Source organism: Pelodiscus sinensis, chromosome 4 (genome assembly GCF_052426305.1).
Source record: "Pelodiscus sinensis isolate ZL-2025 chromosome 4, ASM5242630v1, whole genome shotgun sequence".
Taxonomy (NCBI): Eukaryota; Metazoa; Chordata; order Testudines; family Trionychidae; genus Pelodiscus; species Pelodiscus sinensis.
Window position 1 is genome coordinate 75,019,262 of NC_143055.1, and position 18,212 is coordinate 75,037,473.

General features: G+C 37.8%; 1 protein-coding gene across 2 annotated transcripts in view; it reads left to right on the forward strand.

Annotated features, from left to right (window-relative positions):
- FSTL5 (follistatin like 5) overlaps positions 1 to 18,212 on the forward strand; it is a 549,779-nt gene that overhangs the window by 273,446 nt on the left and 258,121 nt on the right. For both annotated transcript variants that reach the window (XM_006121877.5, XM_006121878.5), the window contains exon 5: positions 15,239 to 15,435. In XM_006121877.5, coding sequence (XP_006121939.4) covers positions 15,239 to 15,435 — 197 coding nt within the window. The remainder of the gene's footprint in view (positions 1 to 15,238; positions 15,436 to 18,212) is intronic.

The window sequence follows — 18,212 nt, forward strand, 5'->3', positions numbered from 1 at the left end:
AGCGTCAGAGATACAAATCCTACTCGAGATGAAAGGAGTCATACAGGCAGTCTCACAGACCCTACAATTTCAAATAAAGACACAGACAACAAAAACGCAGACCACAGCATCAACAACAATCCAGAATGAACCAGCCGTCCACATCCAAGCAGAAAATTTTAAGGTTTGGTTGAGGGCTCGAGCAACATCTCTATTATATCACCTTCTATGCCATCCAATCTTCAGTTTACCCACTGGCTGCAGTTCTTTTTCTAATAATGGACCAAGATAGTATCCAACTGGTGGGTTCTAGAGATCATCAGTTTATGCTACTCCATACCTTTCACATCTATTCCTCCTACCCACCCCCAACTCTCCTACCCGCCCCACCTCCTCGTCCCTCTCCAGAGAGCCTTCTCACAAAAACTTGCTATAGCTAGAAGTTCAACATCTCCTACAAATCAGGGCCATAGGACCAGCCACATTGGTTTACCACAGAAGAGGGTTTTACTCAAATACTTCCTTATGCAGAAGACGACAGTGGGGTGGAGACCCCTTCTAGATCTCAGAAAACTCAACAAATACGTAACATATTGAAGGATTAAGATGGTCACGCTAGCAATCATCATACCAACATTAGAGAGTGGAGATTGGTTCTCAGCCCTTGATCTCCAACTCACCTATTTTCATATAACTATTCACCCAGCTCACAGACAGTTTTTGAAGAGCAACTAGCTAAGGACAAAACATAACAAAAGTAACAGCTTTTTTTCTTTGTTTTAAAATATCTCAAAAGCTGGAAGCCTGCCCAACCAGTGACAGTACTGGAGGAGCACTCACTGAACACATTTGCATTGGTCTTGACTGCAGAGAATAAGGGGGAAATCCCAGACCTGAGCTATTCTTTATAGGTGACACAGTCTGAAGAACTGCTCCAGACTATGTTAACAATAGAGGCTTTGGAACAAATTGATAACTTAAATGATAAATCACAAAGGATGTACCACACATGTAATTGCAGAACTACTACTACTAGTTGCTCTTCAAAAACGGTTGGCCTGCCTTATTCTATTTTTGCACTTGACTTGTAGAGTTTATTTTCCATTATATTAGAATTTGACTTCTAGTTTTTAAAAGATGTCTTTTTGCCAATGACCATTTTTATTCTGCTACATTTATTGGGCAGGGTGGCCTCTTATGCTCCTCTTACTGGTGTGTGTGTGTTGTTTGTCATGCTCATTTAGTATGAGCCTCTGGTATGGTCTTCTTAAATAGCATCTATGTAGTTTGTAGGCATTTCATGGTTGTGAGTTCCATTTAACTACTTCCTCATTTTTGGTAGTTCCACTTTTTAAAGTTAATTGCAATTGCAGTGGGTTTCTTTAGTATTTTCCCTCCTACGTGGGTTATAATACCCTTTAATTATGTTATTGTCATTGAGGAATGGTTGGCCTGTTTTCACCTTTTGTCCTTGTGAGCCACTAAGGACAAAAACCAAGAATTGTTTCTCCCCTTCTGGGCTCCAAGAAGCAGTCATTTATAGATATCTGGAAACTTTATCTCTGCATACCTTCCTGAGGTAACAAATAATACAAGGATAGTTGAGATTCCCCATTATTATGGCTTTTCTGCCTCTGTTAACCCCTGTTTTCTCCCAGAGCATTTCCTTGTCACTGTCACCCCCTCACACTTTGGATAGTCAGTTGTATATTCTTGCTGCTATACTCTGATTTTTTTTTCAAGCATTAATATTCAAGTTAAAATAAAATGATGAATATTAATAATATTGTGATTCATACTTCTGATAACTGATCCTCTTTCATGAAAATGAAACCAATAGCCACCTTCCTCCAATGTACTCTGCCATGTGCTGTTAATGACCTACACATCTTCATTTATACATCTTCCATGACCCAATAGCAATTTAGGGATTTCATAGTGTGGTCTATTACTGTAAACTCTGATTCCTTATACATACCCTCAAGGAAAATGCTGGTGTAAACCTTCATATTATAAGTGCTTGTTTTAATATAAGTATTCAGATACTGAAGCTTTTTAAAATAACGGGACTGATTAGCAGAATGTAAAGTAGGAAAAAAACTAAATAATTGCTTTGGCCTTGTTTTTAATTAGATTAAATAAGCAAGCAGGAGAATACTACTGTTTAGTTTTTACCCTATTAATTTTACATTCTCCTAACAGGACTGAACAGACACCAAAAAGAATGGGGAAGTTCACACTTCAGATTTCTCTGCAAATTCATTGGCTTCACTGACTTCAATTTTTTTTTTAAATGAAAGCAGAGTCTTGCTAGAGAATAATTGATTGGATGAGTATATAGTTAACATTTGGGAAACATTGAAGATAGTGGCATAATATAACCTACATTTTCCTTTTCCAGGTGGTATCTGAAAGGATAGTGATATAGTATAGAGGTTACAAGAACCAAAAGAAAGCTGCAGATTTGACCAAGTCAAACATTACCTTAGAAACATAGAACTATAGAGCTATAGAAGGGACAACAAAGGTAGTCTAGTCTAACCCCTTGCCAAGTGGCAGGATTTGTTTGTCCAAAGCATGTAAGACAAGTGGCTATACAGCTTCTTTCTGGAAACTTCAGGGAAGGCGCTTCCACAACATTCCCGGACTGTCTATTTCATTGTCCTATTCTTTTTACTACTAGCCAATTGCCCTTCATAAGACAAGATTTTCAGGTCTCTCCTCCATGTCAGTCTCCTCTCCTGAGCCTCTGGTCTCTCGCTGCATCTCTCACTCTCTCTCTCTCTCCTCCTCCTACTGCCTCCCCCTTTCTCTCTCAGCTCTCCTCCGCCTTCTGCCTCTCTCTCCATCTCTTTCTTTCTCTTCTCCCCCTCCTGCCTCTCACTCTCCCCTTCTCTTCTCCTCTTCCTGCCTCTCTCTCTCTGCTCTCCTCTGTCACCATCAGGGATGCATGCTCATCCAGGCCCTGTGCCCTGGGCATGTATGTCACTGCCCCACCACCCTTCACCTCCCACCGTGGCGCTCAGCTGGGCTGCTGTGGGGGAGCAAGTGGCTGTACAATGTCCGGTATTTTCTGGTTCTCCCTCTGGGCACCAGACGGAAACCTGGCAGGGGCGGGGGGGTGGCTGAGAGGCGGGGCGTGATTGGCGCTGGGAACCTCTAGTTGCCTCTGGGAAGCAGGGGAAGCTCTGTCCCTGCTCCTGAGTGCTGTTCCAGTGCATGCTGGAGCCGCAGCTGGTCTTGCTTTGCTGGGACCATGAGCAGGGCGGACAGCACCCTGGGATCTGCACGTGCCCGGGTAAGTCCGGCTCCCCACCGGCCAATTCCCTCTCCCCGTCCCCCACCAGCCAGTTACTCCTCCCAATTTCCCACAGCCAGCCTCGCTGCCCCTGACTGCCGCTCCCGACCAGCTTTGCTTCCCGCCAGCCAGCCCCGTGGCCTCCAACCCCCACCCCCGACCAGCTTTGCTTCCCACTGGCTGCCCATCCCCCATTCTCCCTGGCCAGCTATGCTGCCTCTGACCCCCCCCCCCCAGCTTTGCTTCCCGCCCCCCTCCTCCTTCCAGCCAGCCTCACTCCTTTCCTGGCCAGTCCTTCCCCTGTCCTGCCCCTGATCAAGTGTGTTCTTTTTTTTTTTTTACCCTACCCTAGTGACGTACATGGCCAGAGGGCAGTCCGTGTGCATCACCACTCCATCCCCCTTCCCCTCCTTGGGAGCAAGTGGCCATTTGCGCCCCTTGGCTGCATGGGGACCGTGGGGCCCAAACGACTGCTTGCGCCGCTTGCTCCCCCACAGCGGCCAGGCAGAGTGGTGCAGAACTCAGCCGAGTGTCATGGCGCGAGGCAACAGTGCCCCCCAGAGGCAACTTGTAATGCTACAGTGTTACAGGGTCACAGACATTGGGCTACTATATATATGATTAGAATGTTTTTCCTGAGATTTAATCTAAATATGCTGTGCTGTAGTTTGAAGCCATTGCCTCTTGTCTTGTTAGCATCTAGACCTTTTCTCTAATCTTTGTTATGACCATCTTTCAGGTCCTAAAGCTTTTTCCATCTAGATTTGGGCTTTCTTATTCCCTTTAATATTTATTTTAACACATTAAATTGAGCTATTTTGTTCCTTCTTAGTATTATCCTGAATAAATATTGAAAGGCAAAACATTTCCAGGCCCTATGAGAGATTGTGTGACAGCAACAGTTGGGCTAAATTCACTAGAGAAGAAAATAAAGCTCCTTTTTCAACTCCTGTCTTGGCTTTCACTTTCAACGTCTTCCTTTGGGACAGGGTACTTTTGTTTTTATTGCTCTTACTTTTTTTCATTCATAAATTGAGTGAATGGAAAGTATAGAGAACTCCAGGGTTAAAATTTTGTTATATTTACATATAAAGGTGTTTGGTATTGTTGAAATTGCAAGTTCAAGGGGGCAAGTGGAAAAATAAAATAAATCTTGATGGTGAAGATAAAATAGCATTGAAAAATAATAAAAGGAATTGAATGGAGCATTTGATTAAGTATTTTCTTTAACAAAGTCACACACAGATATATTATTTCCTGCAGCAATCTGTTTCTTGTCTTATAACTTAGCTTACCAATAATGATTGGGGACACTTATTCTGTGCAAAGAATATTGAACAAATTAAAAAACAAGTAATAAATATCTTCAAAGGATCAAAAAGGCTAGCCTGGTAGTAGTTGATTACAGTGAGTTAGTAAATAGTCAATGAAAACAAAGCTTCAAGACACTTGATCTGATTTAAAGGTTCGATTATGTAGATCTGTGGTATTTACTAAGTGGTATCTAAAGTCTTTAAATGTAATACTTTTGCAGTAAGGAAAAAACATAGATTAGACTCTATTAGTCATGCAGAGTCATCAGTAATTACTAAAATGAATATAATCAGTCTCAAGCTATTTCTTCCTTTGTGCAACTCTCTGTGATTATTATGTAACTGAGGTCAGAATTTAGCAAATTATGACAAATTATGTAAAGTAACTTTTGACATACTACATAATTTAATTCATCCTTTAATAGTGTTTGCCTTAACTAGGACATTATCTCTTGGATGAGATTGAATAATTTATCTGCATACCGTAAGTTATTTCTTAAGTACTGAAAATTTATCTGTGCCTGTAGACAAGACATGATACAAATACATGTCAGCTTGATCCTTTAATTAAGGAAAACAGTGTAAGATTTTCAAAAACTTGCATTTTATACCAAGAATGTAATAAAATTACAAATTCCAGATGGCATGTTTTCAAGTTCTACATTTGAAATCCTTTCATATTGACAGTCAGAAAACATAGCTGGCAAAGATGTCATTACTAGACATACGATCGACTTGAAACCTATTTTTACTTCAGTATCTTATGATTCAAATTTTGGAGATGTCAGCATGATTGCTCTAACAGCTCTAAAAATAAGAAACATATTCTAGCCATAATTTCATAACTTGTATAAAAATGATGAAAGAGTAGAGTTATTCAAAATTTAAATGGTGAGATTGAGATTAGAATATAATTTCAAGCCTGTTGTAGAGGCAAGATGATAATGAACTGAAAATATTTGTAATGGTACCCAAATACCTATAGGAGACACAATGTACATAAATTCATTGTATGTGATGATATTGCTTACTACATATGGATATACTGTAGCAAGTGTCATGATAACTTACTGGATGTATCAGATATATTTTCACGGATGTCATATGCACTTAACATTTCACACTGAAAAAGGAGATAAAATTCAGACTCTGCTCTCCTAAAATGTTTTAGGAATCTATTACCTGGAGATTAAAAAGAATTTCCTTTATATTTTTTAACAAATAGGTGAGTAATCCTGATGATATGCTCAGGGCAGTTATGATAGATGTGAGAATTTGTATTCATGTGCCCAAACATATATACCCTTACATCTTTCCATTGAAGTAAATACCTGAAAAGTGATATAAACTCAAGTCAAAACTCCAGTTTTTGAATTAATATGGCTTGAAGTAATTCCCCAATTTTCACAAAGTTGTTTATTGATGTCAAAGATCCTACATGATACATGATTCAGAGCTAGCACAAAATCTTTTAAAGTGCAACTTTTAGCCATCTAAAAACTCTAATTTATTTCAGCAGAACACACAAGTTGGTTTTGGAAGCTTAACATGGCTACAATTGGCCATATATTATTAATATTATGCCAAATACTTCCTGTGACCTTAACACATCTGCTTTACATTTAAAAACCAGGCAACTGGCCCATGCCAGCTGACTTGGGCTAATGAAGCTCAAGCTAATGGGCTGTTTAACTGGCAATGTAGATGTTAGGGCTCAGGCTGTAGTCTGGGCTCTAGGACCCTACAATGGGAGTTAAATAGTCCTTTCTTATTTTAACCATGAGAGAATGGTTTTAACCCAACAAACCTGACATACACAATATTTTATAATTTGAGATGTTAAAAAAAATTTCCTACGACACCCTTACTTAGATCAATCAGAATTATTTCTTCACACAAATTTGTAACACTAGCATAGTATTTCCTTTCGCAGCCAACTTTTCATATGTATAATCTAATTAATTTTCAATATTTCTGCTCCCTTTACAAAATGAATATAGCTTAAATTGTCAAATATTTACTTTGCTATATGCATAGTAGGCAAACATCTATTCAAAACTCTGCCTGTGAGGACAATAGCACTTAGAAATTCTACTTTACAGCTGTTTCCTAGGTAACTAACACACAGCTAAAAGAATGAATTGCACAGAGGAGAAGGAAACAAATAGTCAAATCTTACCACTTTATACTAAATTTTAACTCATATGAACAATCCCCTACCCAAACCTATCAATGTTTCAAAAATATACACTAGGGGAGAGGGGAATGAAACTTATTTTACTCCTGTTAGTTCACTTGTTTAATATTTAATTTTCTGCATTCATTTCACAACAAAAAACACAGCTAAGCTACAATATCTAAAATCCAATATGAAGCCAATACAAAAAGAATAGAATAAATCATGTGTATTGGAGAAAAAATGCTGTGCATGCAAGAATGTAAAAACATCATAGCTGGAATACTTCCTCCCATTCAAGCAAATATTAGAGAGAAAAAAAGAAAACCACAGAACATGATTAGTAGTTACCAACAGTCTTTCCTGTTAACCATTATAATCTTGAAATAAACTTATGGGAAACATTTAAAAGCAAGATAATACCCAGATCCTTTATACATGTTGCAAAAAGGGAGATGAAAAAAGCTAGCCACAAATGGCTTTGATCCAGAAAAACATGGAAGCATCAGTTTATTCTTAAGCACATGAGTAATCTTGTGAATTCTAGCTGTGACTTTAAGATCAGTGTGACTTAGCCTGAGCTATTAATCTTTCCTACACCCTTTTCTTTTCTCTCCTTTCTTTGAGTATGTCTACACTTCAAGCTGCATGCATACATTCCAGTTTGAGGATATATATCCATGTTAGCTGTGACTGAGTTAGTGCACTAAAAACAGCTGAGGAGGTAGCCACTCTGAGGCCAAATTGCTAAATGTGTACTCAAGATGGCCAGCCCATCACACTGTTTCAACTACTGCCGGTACCCCTTTATTTCTATCATGGTACATGATCAGAGCTAGCACAGTTATGTCTCTTCAAGCTGGAATTTACACCTCCATTTCAAAGTATGGATATACCCTCAGACCCCATGAACAATGTTACCATCCTGTCTATAAACTCAGGTGCATAACCTGAGAGTCATCTTGTACTTTGATCTTTCCCTTTATCCTCAGATCTTGGCTGTTTTAAATGTTGCTGGGACTTTCTTCATAATATGTTAAGATTCAGGTTTTCTTCTCCATCCACAAAGCTGAAATGCTTGTATCTTGGTTGCTGTAACATCTTCTCTGCTCTTGACAAATTGATTAACTTGTAACTTTTCAAAATGCTGCTGCAGAGATTATTGTTGTGGCTCCTCATTTTAGCCATGTCACTCTCCTGCTGGCTTCCCTACCTCCCCTATTTTTTCATGGCATTAAAGACTGATTACTTGTCTTCACTTTCCAAGCCTTCATGTCCTATCTCCACTCTTCTTACCATCTGTCATATGCTATTGGGATGTCAACTTGTACCTCCACTCTGCCAAAAATGCCAGCTTTCTTCATCTACTTGTTACATTTTCAAACAAGCATCCTTTTTTTCTTTTCCCTGTGCTGTTTCTTACCCATAAATATATATAAATCCACCTCATTGCTCTCACTTTAAATGTCTCCACTTAAAACCCTTTGCCATGTGTCCAAAGAACAAACTGGAAAATAATATTCAATAGATTGCTAAGACTTTTGGCTAATATACTGCAGCACTATCTAATTTCTTGTGCTCTTTCGTTCCATCTGTTATAGCCACTTTTATTGTGTGTAGATTGTACGCTCATTGATTTTGTTATGTCTTAGTATATTATTTAAGAAAATGAGGAGCTAGTCCATGACTTGGGCTCCGAGTAGCAATCAATCAATCAATACTTCCAAAAAACAGTTCCTTTAAATTCAGCAGGACTACATGTGTACTTAGAGTTCAGCATGTGATGCCACCCGCTGTCCCGGCATGCACTAATTCATCTGTTTCTAACATTCTGAATCTATGAGTAGTTTTGAAGAGATACTATTTTAAAAATCATATATTTAAAATGACAAAAGATTTTCTTTTCCTTTCCTTTGAAATGTGTGTCTTTTTTTGTTGAGGCCCAGGAATGGGAATATTCAGTACTGAATCATAGCTGATAGTTTTTATGATCTGTTATTTAGCAGCACAGTTAGGAATAGGAGCTTTATGTTTTTGGAAAGGAAAGATTCATAGCTTCACATCTGGATACCTATCACTGCTTTCTGGCTCTTGACATCTCAAAAAATGTTAAAGTCATGACACATTGAAATACAGAAAATACTTTCAATCACTTTTACAGATGTGTAAAATTTTGATTGATTTTTCTTTCCCTATTATTCTTATACAATTGGAATCATGATGACCAAAGCATTGAGCTCTATAGGGAGAAGCATGCAAAAAGTGGTCCACATTTTCAAAAGAATGAAACATGATTTTTCCATAGCATCTAGGGCCAGTTGAGCATATAGGCTAGTATAGAATATGACTTTTACTAGAGGATTTACTTGGCTTTGCTCAGGTCCTTAACTGAATTTGTTCCTTCATTTAAATCATTGTTCCAGACTGGGGCTGGGAATGGTGATGGGGGTTCAGTACTCAGGCTGCCCCAGAGAGAGAGACAGGAGAGCCCTAGCCCTCTGTCACTGCTTGGGGCCAGGTGAGACACATCTGTCCATGACTGCTGCAGCAGGCACAGCTGGCAGGAGGGATGCATGTTCCCCAGCTGGGGGACAGACAACACACAAACAGATAAACTCTCTCAATAAATATTAGATTGGTACTCATTTGGAATGACATAGCTTTATCATTTTAAAGTAATTTGGCCATGCTGATACAAGCTTTATACTATGCCACAAAAATTTTTTTATTTATGTGTATTAGAAGGAATATAGGAATGTATTAGAAGAGAGGAAGTCAAGATAGCAGTTCTAAATTAAATTTCAAGGAGCTTAGAGGTGAAAAGAAAGTAGATGGGATAGTAATTGGAGAGGCAGGTCAAATGCACAGAGAATTGTCTGTTATGCATATATTACTAAAACCAAATTATTTTAACTCAGTGTTCTAATATAAGCCTGGTATATCACAAATGTGGTAACTTTCAACTGTTGCTAAAGGTTAAACTGCTGCTAACATAAAAAAAATACTCTGCAGGAACACCTAATAATGCTGGGAGTGGCACATTATACCAAAATTTCCAGAATCTTCACAGCAACTTTGATACAAGGTACCAAAGTTCAAGATAAGCTAAATTCTGTCTGTCAAGTATAATGGAAAAGGGAGCATGCTAAGTAAAGTTAGACATAACACTCTTTCTTTTAGAACTGACACAGTTTGGGCAGGATTTCAATTCATTATTAGTCCTAAAAAATGTAAATAGTACTTTGTACTTTTCTATCCACCCTCATTTCTTTGACTTGTTATAATGCCAAGAGAAAATTGTGTGGAGGAAACAAAGGCAAAAGATTTTGAGCATGTGTTGAAAAGTAGTTATTTTTATTTACGTTTTGATTTAAAATATTTAAGCATGTACATCTATATAACCTCTAAGTGATATAACAATCAAAACTTAAAATGTATAGGGGTGTCATTCAGCAATATAATACAATAAAATAAGTTGGTGGACTAGCCAGTTACTACAGCAGTAAATGATGCATAATTCTTCCCCACCAAAACACCATGGCTTCAGCCCTCCTCTGAAATATTGTCAAATTGATGGCTTTTGCAGCATGCCTAAAGGTCAACACATTCAGGTTTGTTTTGCGTCATTTACTTGTAGCTGTCCTGAATAATTGGAAAGAAAACAACAGTAACAGAAAACTTATTTCATGTGTTGTGGGTTGTTATATTTTTATAATTTCGTAGGAGGAAGAGACTAACATAATAAATATATTGGCAATATTTTCATATAGTACTTTATACACATTAACTGCAAAGTATTTCACGAAAATTGAATGTTCTTCCTGTGAGTTTGGGGACTATTATCTTCATTCTGTAGATGGGAAATGAGGCACAGAGAAATTCAGTAGCTGGCCAAGATCACAAGCAACACAACTAACTGGGAAAGAACCTATACAACTAAAGCATTTACACTTATCACTCTATTTGATTTTTATTGTTTGTGAGAAGTACAATGGTATCTGTTAAATCCTAATTGATTCAGACAAAGACGATTTTCCCAGTGCAATAAATTATGATTATTGTATGTTTTGAGGAAAAAAATGATTGTCTTTCAAGCAAGACAGTTAAATATTGACTTTTTTGTATCTCTGTTGGAGATGGAGATGATGTTGGATGGTAGCTTGCTACTGTAGCTGGAATTGTAATTCAGAATCGGGTTGATCTGTGGAGTGAACAGGTACACAGTGCAAGGAAATTACAGCTATTATCTTACAGCAACACCACCATGAAAGAATAGGCTTACATACAGAAGCATGTCTAAAATGATCTGTAGGAGATGGGCTATAGACAGATAAAATTGCTTTGCGGATTATATTTACTTCATTTATTGCTGGCTTTCCATAGGCAAGACTTTATATTAAAGTTTCAGAATCTAAACAATAATTAGTAACCCATTTTTGTCTCAAATTAACTACAAGCAGTTTCTTCCCTAAATCTATTCTTATATTAAAGTTGTTTATGTTAACAATTAGTAATGGTGCACAAGAACAATAATAATTTTACTTTTATAACCCAGAAAGTTGCAATAATGGTTTTGATTTTTCCCTTAGATTTTTTTTAATTTTGCAAGAGAAACTGGAGATATAGGGACCACAAATGGCTTTGAGTGTAGAAAATCCATGACAGACTTTTAGTTATGGCTGATATTTTCTATTCCTACAGTAGTATTTTGTCCATGAAGACTTGATTTATCTATGTGGTAAGTTTAAACCATTTTAACAAATGGTAGGGGGTAATTTAAGGTATTTAGTTGGTAGTGACACTATTATAATATAATTAGTAGAGTGACTGCAGGCAAGAGTTTCATAATGCTTATAGATTAAGGGAAAGATGCAGTTAATCACCTAAAAGACAGTATCTAAATTATTATGCCAATAGTAAATGCTCTCTATGTGCAGGCCTTTAAGTAGTCAGTTAATGCAGATCTGAAACAATAGTTTCCCTATCATTGTCAAATCTAAATGTAGTCCATTTTGTGTAACTGAATATTTTAGTCAATTTGAGATAAGTAAACTATGTAAATAAAAATTGCAGAAAAAATTCTGTATTCTTCCCCTGCCTGTCCATAGTAAGTGTAATTAGTTTAAGTAACTGACCTCTTCTTCAAGCTTGAGAATTGTAATGATTTTCATTAAGGCATGAAAAAGTCTTAATTAGTAAGTGATTGAATTCTTTCAATAAAATTCACTTGCATAATTATTACCTCAGTATAAGTGAAGTAAAAATATTGAACTTTATAGTTTATGATTTTTCTCTCAAATTAATGTCAAAGTTTAAGGAATCTTGTGTCTACAAGAAAATGTGATGTTTTACAGCTTTAATATTTGTTTGTATTTAGACATGTTATCTCAACTGTAAAAATGGGAAAGCATAGAGTCCTCTTGTAAAAAAAACATATTGACCTATATTTACACTAAAAGATTCTGGTTTCTTTAGTTAATGTTATTCTCTTTCCCAAAACTAAACCAGCCCTAAATGACTTGCTTAAGGTCACATAAGCTGTCTGTGTCAGAAATAGGACCTGAATTGAGATCTGCTGAGCCTCAGTACAGTGATTTAACCAGTAGCAGTAAATGTAATGCATCTTGACTCTAACAAGGCTTTTGACATAGTCCCAGATGATATTCTCGTAAGCAAACTAGAAAAATATGATCTTAGTGAAATTACTATAAGGTGGATGCACAACTGGTTATCTTCTCTTTTAATATAGCCTATCAGAAGTTTTGCTGTCAGATTGGGAAGATATATCAAATGGTTTCATGCAAAGGTCTGTCCAGGGTGTGCTACAACTCAGTATTTTCATTACTGGGATAATGAAGTAGAAAGTACATTTTTGAAATTTGCAGATGAGATGGGAGGGGCTGCCAGCACTTTGTGATAGGATTAGGATTCAAAATGACTTCACCATTGTAAGAGCTGCTCTGAATGAATAACATATAAATCAATAAAGCACAAGGTACTATAAATAGGATGAAAATTCCAATTGCACAAATACAAAAAGGGGAATAACTGACTAGGCAGTACTATGTCTAAAAAGTACAAGAGGTCATTGTGGATCACACCCTCCCCTCATGGCAGGATATCTTGAATATTGCATGCAGATATGGTCACCCCATCTCAAAAAAGTACATATTGGAAAATATGCAGTAAAAGGCAGCAAAAATACTTTCAAATGCAAATTAATTAATAAGACTGGAACTTTTCAGCCTGGAAAAGATTACTAAGAGGGGATATGATAGAGGTCTATAAAGCACAAGTAGTGTAGAGACGGTAAATAAGGAAGTGTTTACTCTATCTCATAACACAAGAACTAGAGGACACCAAATAAAATTAATAGGCATCAGGTTTAAAAGAACAAAAGGAATTATTTCTTCTCACACCTGACAGCCATCCTGTGGAACTCTTTGCCAGAGGATGTTTTGAAGTCTAAGACTATAACAAGGTTCAAAAATAAACTATATACTTCTTAGATGATAGATCCATCAGCGGCTATTAGCCAGGATGGGCAGGAATCATGTCCCTAGCCTTTGTTTGCTAGAAGTTGGGAATAGAAAATGGGGTGGATCAGCTGATTGCCTGTTCTGTTCATTCCTGCTTGGGCATCTGATATTGAACACTGTCCGAACAGAGGATATTGGACTTAATGGCCCTTCAGTCTGATCCAAGTTGGCGGTTCTTATGTGTGGTGATGTTGTAGATAGAGGCAAGCATGAAATGTGTGGGGAGGAGATATTAATAGGAGTGACATATGTCAGACCTAAGATAAAATTATTCTGACCTCCTCTCAACCAGTACTCCACAGATGGAGTACAGTGTCCAGTATTGGTCATTGTGCTTTTAAAAAAATGTGATTAAACCTGGAGAGAGACCAGAGGAGAGCAAAAAAATGGTGAGAGGTTTAGAAAACATGACCTATGAGGAAAGAGGAAGACTGAAAGGGATGTAACAGCTTTCAACTTTGTAAAAGTTTGTTACAAAGAGGACAGCAATCATTTGTTCTCCATGTCCATGGATAGGATAAGAATAAAATTGGCTTCGTTTGCAGAAAGGGATATTTAAGTTTAACTATTCTTACAGTTAGGAAGATAGATTTAGCATTGGAATAGGCTATATAGGGTGGTTGTAGATTCCCCAGCACTGGAAGATTTTAAGAACAGATTAGACTGAGCATTGCCTTAACAGTGCTGTCACTGTATTGATCCCAGAATAGGAGACACACAAAACAGGGGAGTGTAATGGGTCCACCTGCTGGTGAGCACCCCACTACTCACCAAGCCCAAGTGGTGCTGTGCAGGGTCCTTGCCCGGTTGTCCAGTCACCCTCAAAGTCCTGGAACCAGGGCCTGACGAACCCTGTCCATGGTGCTTGTAAGTCTTTGCTTGTGGCTGGTCTTTGGCCACTGGGTCTGGGTCTTACCCAGATTTAGGTTCAGCTCACACTGGGAGCTAGCCATAATGCTGATCTCCCAGTCAGGGTATAGACCTGGCTGGGTCAAGCTCCTGAAGGGAACTTCCAGGCCCCAGCCCTGCAGCTTCTTTTATACCCCTCTGCTGGGTCCTGATTGGCTGCCGCAGAGACAGTCACTCTGTAGTACCTGGAGGATCTCTTCTCTACTTCTTCTGCTGGGATGGGCAAGGCTGCTAGCCTCCTATACGGGGCATTAGAGCCTAGTGCAGCCCATCACAGGGAGGTAATATCTTTGAGTGGACTAACAGAAGCTGGTCCAATAAAAGATACAAACTCACCCACTTTGTTTCTCTACTAGATCTTATGTCATATATATTCTTATTCCCTCTCCCCCGCCCACCCCTATTAAATTTAAGTTAATATTAGAGGTGGATAAAGAGGTTGAGTTGGTTTATGAATACTCAAAACTGTAATTCCATTTTTAAGTGAAATCCTTTTATGAACTCTGCTTTTTTGTAATACATCATTTTACATCGTGTTTACTGTTGTTACTACATATATTGCAGTGCAATACACTTTTTTGTCATGTTCATACAACAAAGTATTTTCTTAAAATTTTATTCATCTTCAAAAAGTCTTGCTCTAAAATGATGTGCAATGTGAAGGACAGCAGGATGTTGGACACTGTTTATGTTTTTGGAAAATATTTGAATGGAAAGTCTTGTGAGACAGAAAACTGAGCCACCATATAGGATTATAAAAGTGTTTCAGTCTGATTTGTCCTAATCCAAAGCACATGTAAGCAAATGGAAAGCCTCTAGCTGATTTGGAGTCAGCCCTTATAGAACAGATCTCTAGCTCAATAGATGTACAAATGAAAACAGCAATGCACCCACATACATGTGTCAACCCTGTTGGTAAGCGTTAGTAGTAGAAGATATCACTGTCTTCTGTATTTGCATATTTTTATGCTTGTAAACAATTTAAAAAACTGCCTCAAAAATATCTTGCACATTTCCTTTCCAGGAGACAAGTGCAAATCCACTGAATACAGCAAAGTGAAAAGTATGTTGTTGGATATACAAAAGCAGAGAGACATTGCACAAGCAAAAGAAAACAGCACTGAAGATAAAATGGTTTTAAAGAAATGGCTGGTGGATCAAATGTTTAAATATTTTGATTCTGACAACAATGGATTTGTGGACAGCAACGAACTCTCTCAGGTAAGATCTGTATTTTACTTTTCATCAGCACAATATCTCTTCAATTTGCCTGTGGCCAAGTTTGCAAAATCTCTAGTGCTGTGTAGATATATGGTGTCCTTTGATTGCACTCCTTTTCCTTTATTTGATACTTACATGGGGGCTTATTGGATGTGAGACTTTATTCAGGGATTTGAGGCTTCTTGAAGTGGATGATGATTATCCTGAGGCATTAACACTATGTTAAGATTAAAATAACTCTGCAAATGCAAATTCTGTAAAAATGTTGACCACTGCTGTTGTGCACTACTTAACATCGTATCCCAATATAATCTTCATCTGACCCCTTTGCGTATAACACCAAAGGGTGTACGTACCCCACGTCAGTCCAGGAACCAAAGCTGGCCACCACTTGTTGGTAGCTTCACAGAAACTAAGAGGATAAAAAAGCTGGGAAGCTGAGGACCAGGGTGGCAACCAGAAGAATGTATTGGCTGGAGGAGGAAACTCCTGAAGCAAGCTGCTGAAGAGTTACTCGGGCATAATAAGCTAGAAAGACAACCACCAAAATGCTGAAGAGCCTGCAGAAACCCTATAGAAGGTAGAAAGGAGCTCAGAGCCTTCAAATAGACTTAAGAGCAGAGAAGCTTTCTGGATTAATGGATACCAGCTCTAGAATATTGCGTGAGCTCAGGTGCTATGCCCCAATTGTCTAGAAAGTGTGCTATTGTGCTGACACTCCAACTTACATTTCTCATTTTACAGGGGAAAACAGAAGTGTTAAAATATTGGTAATGTTTGTTTAGACACAAAATACTGTTTTGAGGTATTCTGAAGGCAAGTTAGACATAGTTCTAGGAGACATGTATGTGCACATGTGCATGTGATTGGAATAAAAATTCATAAGCTCCAGATACAAAGAATAAACATAATATTGACTCTTGAAACAAAAGGTGAAATGAATTAATGGACTTGACTTGCACTAAGGGGAAGCTGAATTTTAAGCCTTCAATTCATTACTGCAAATTAGCTTCATAGTTTCATTTGTTTATACTACACATCAGTCATAAAATTTTGAATGACTGGCAGCCTTTACATGAGAAGACAAGACTAAATAGTATTGTTGAATGTCAGTATCAAGAAGCATTTACATAATGTATGGGTAAATCTCCTCTTGCCTAAGTGAAAGTATTTTTGAATTGGCCTCTGCTCCTTCCATCCCCACCCAATACTTTCATAAACTGCTGCAAGATCCTCCCATCTGGCCAATTCATGGCTGTGAAATCTCATTAATTTGTTGTAATTATTGTCATATTTGTGTTTTTATATATGACCAACTCCTGAAATAATCAAAATACGTTATGATCTCAAATTCCATTAAAAAACAAACAAACAAAAAACAAAGTTTCCAGTCCTCATCTGTGGAAGAAAACCTTGAAAATATTCTCATAGACTCATGGACTCCAAGGTCAGAAGGGACCATTATGATCATCTAGTCTGACCCCCTGCACAGTGCAGGCCACAAAATCTCACCCACCCCTCCTAGAATTATCCTCTCACCTATAGCTCAGATATTGAAGCCTTCAAATACTTTGAAGATCCCAAGATGCAGAGATCCTCTAGCTGTGATCTGTACCCCATGCTACAGAGGAAGGCGAAAAACCTCCAGGGCCTCTGCCAATCTACCCTGGAGGAAAATTTCTTCCCGACCCCAAATATGGCGATCAGCTAAACCCTGAGCATGTGGGCAAGACTCATCAGCCAGACACCCAGAAAGTTCTCTATAGTAACTCCTATCATCCCTCCATTGACCTATTTCCCACTGATAATGAATGGTCAACTAGATACCAAGATCCTGTTATCTCATCAAACCATCCCCTTCATAAACCCATCTAGTTTAATCTTGAAACCAGATAGATCTTTTGCCCCCACTACTTCCCTTGGAAGGCCGTTCCAGAACTTCACTCCTCTAATGGTTAGAAACCTTCGTCTAATCTCAAGTCTAAACTTCCTACTAGCCAGCTTATATCCATTTGTTCTTGTGTCCACATTGGTATTAAACTTAAATAATTCCTCTCCCTCCCTGGTATTTATCCCTCTAATATATTTAAAAAGTGCAATCATGTACCCCCTCAGCCTTCTTTTGACTTGAGTTCACCCTGTTGGCTCAAAAACCAGAAAGCAAATAAAAAATCCATAATTAATTATTTTTAAGACAATATCATGATTTAGGGGTGAGGCACTTGATTCCTAATATTTTGAATCCTGGGAGACTGGCAGTATTCCAACTGTGAGAATATTAATTTACTAACCCATTATAGGAAAACTGGAGTGATTTATTCCCCCCTTCTCTACTTTAATAGCTAAATATTTCAGAGTTTTTGTGCAGCCTGTTTCCACAGATGTTCTAATTTGCAGCACTGAAGTACAGTAGCAACCAAAAAGTTTTGCTGCATTATTGAACAGCAGGATTTGGTGAACCAAAATACTCCATTCAGAAACCAATCATGAAATTTCTTCTCTCAATGTGAGATGAAAATAAATTTCCAAACAAAGGGATTATAGCTTTTGCAGTGGTGAAAGTGTCTTTTGTTGATTGTTTGTTTAAACTGATATATTCAAGAGTGAGAACTTTTCCAGAAAGCTAGTTTGTATCATTACAGTATCTCAAGTTGGCCAATGATTATTCTTTTCCCTTTTTCATTAGGATTACAGTTGTTCAGGTGTGATTTGTCACTAACAAGTGATTATGTGATTTACTATAATTTATTACAGTATTATAGCTCAAGAATATTTTA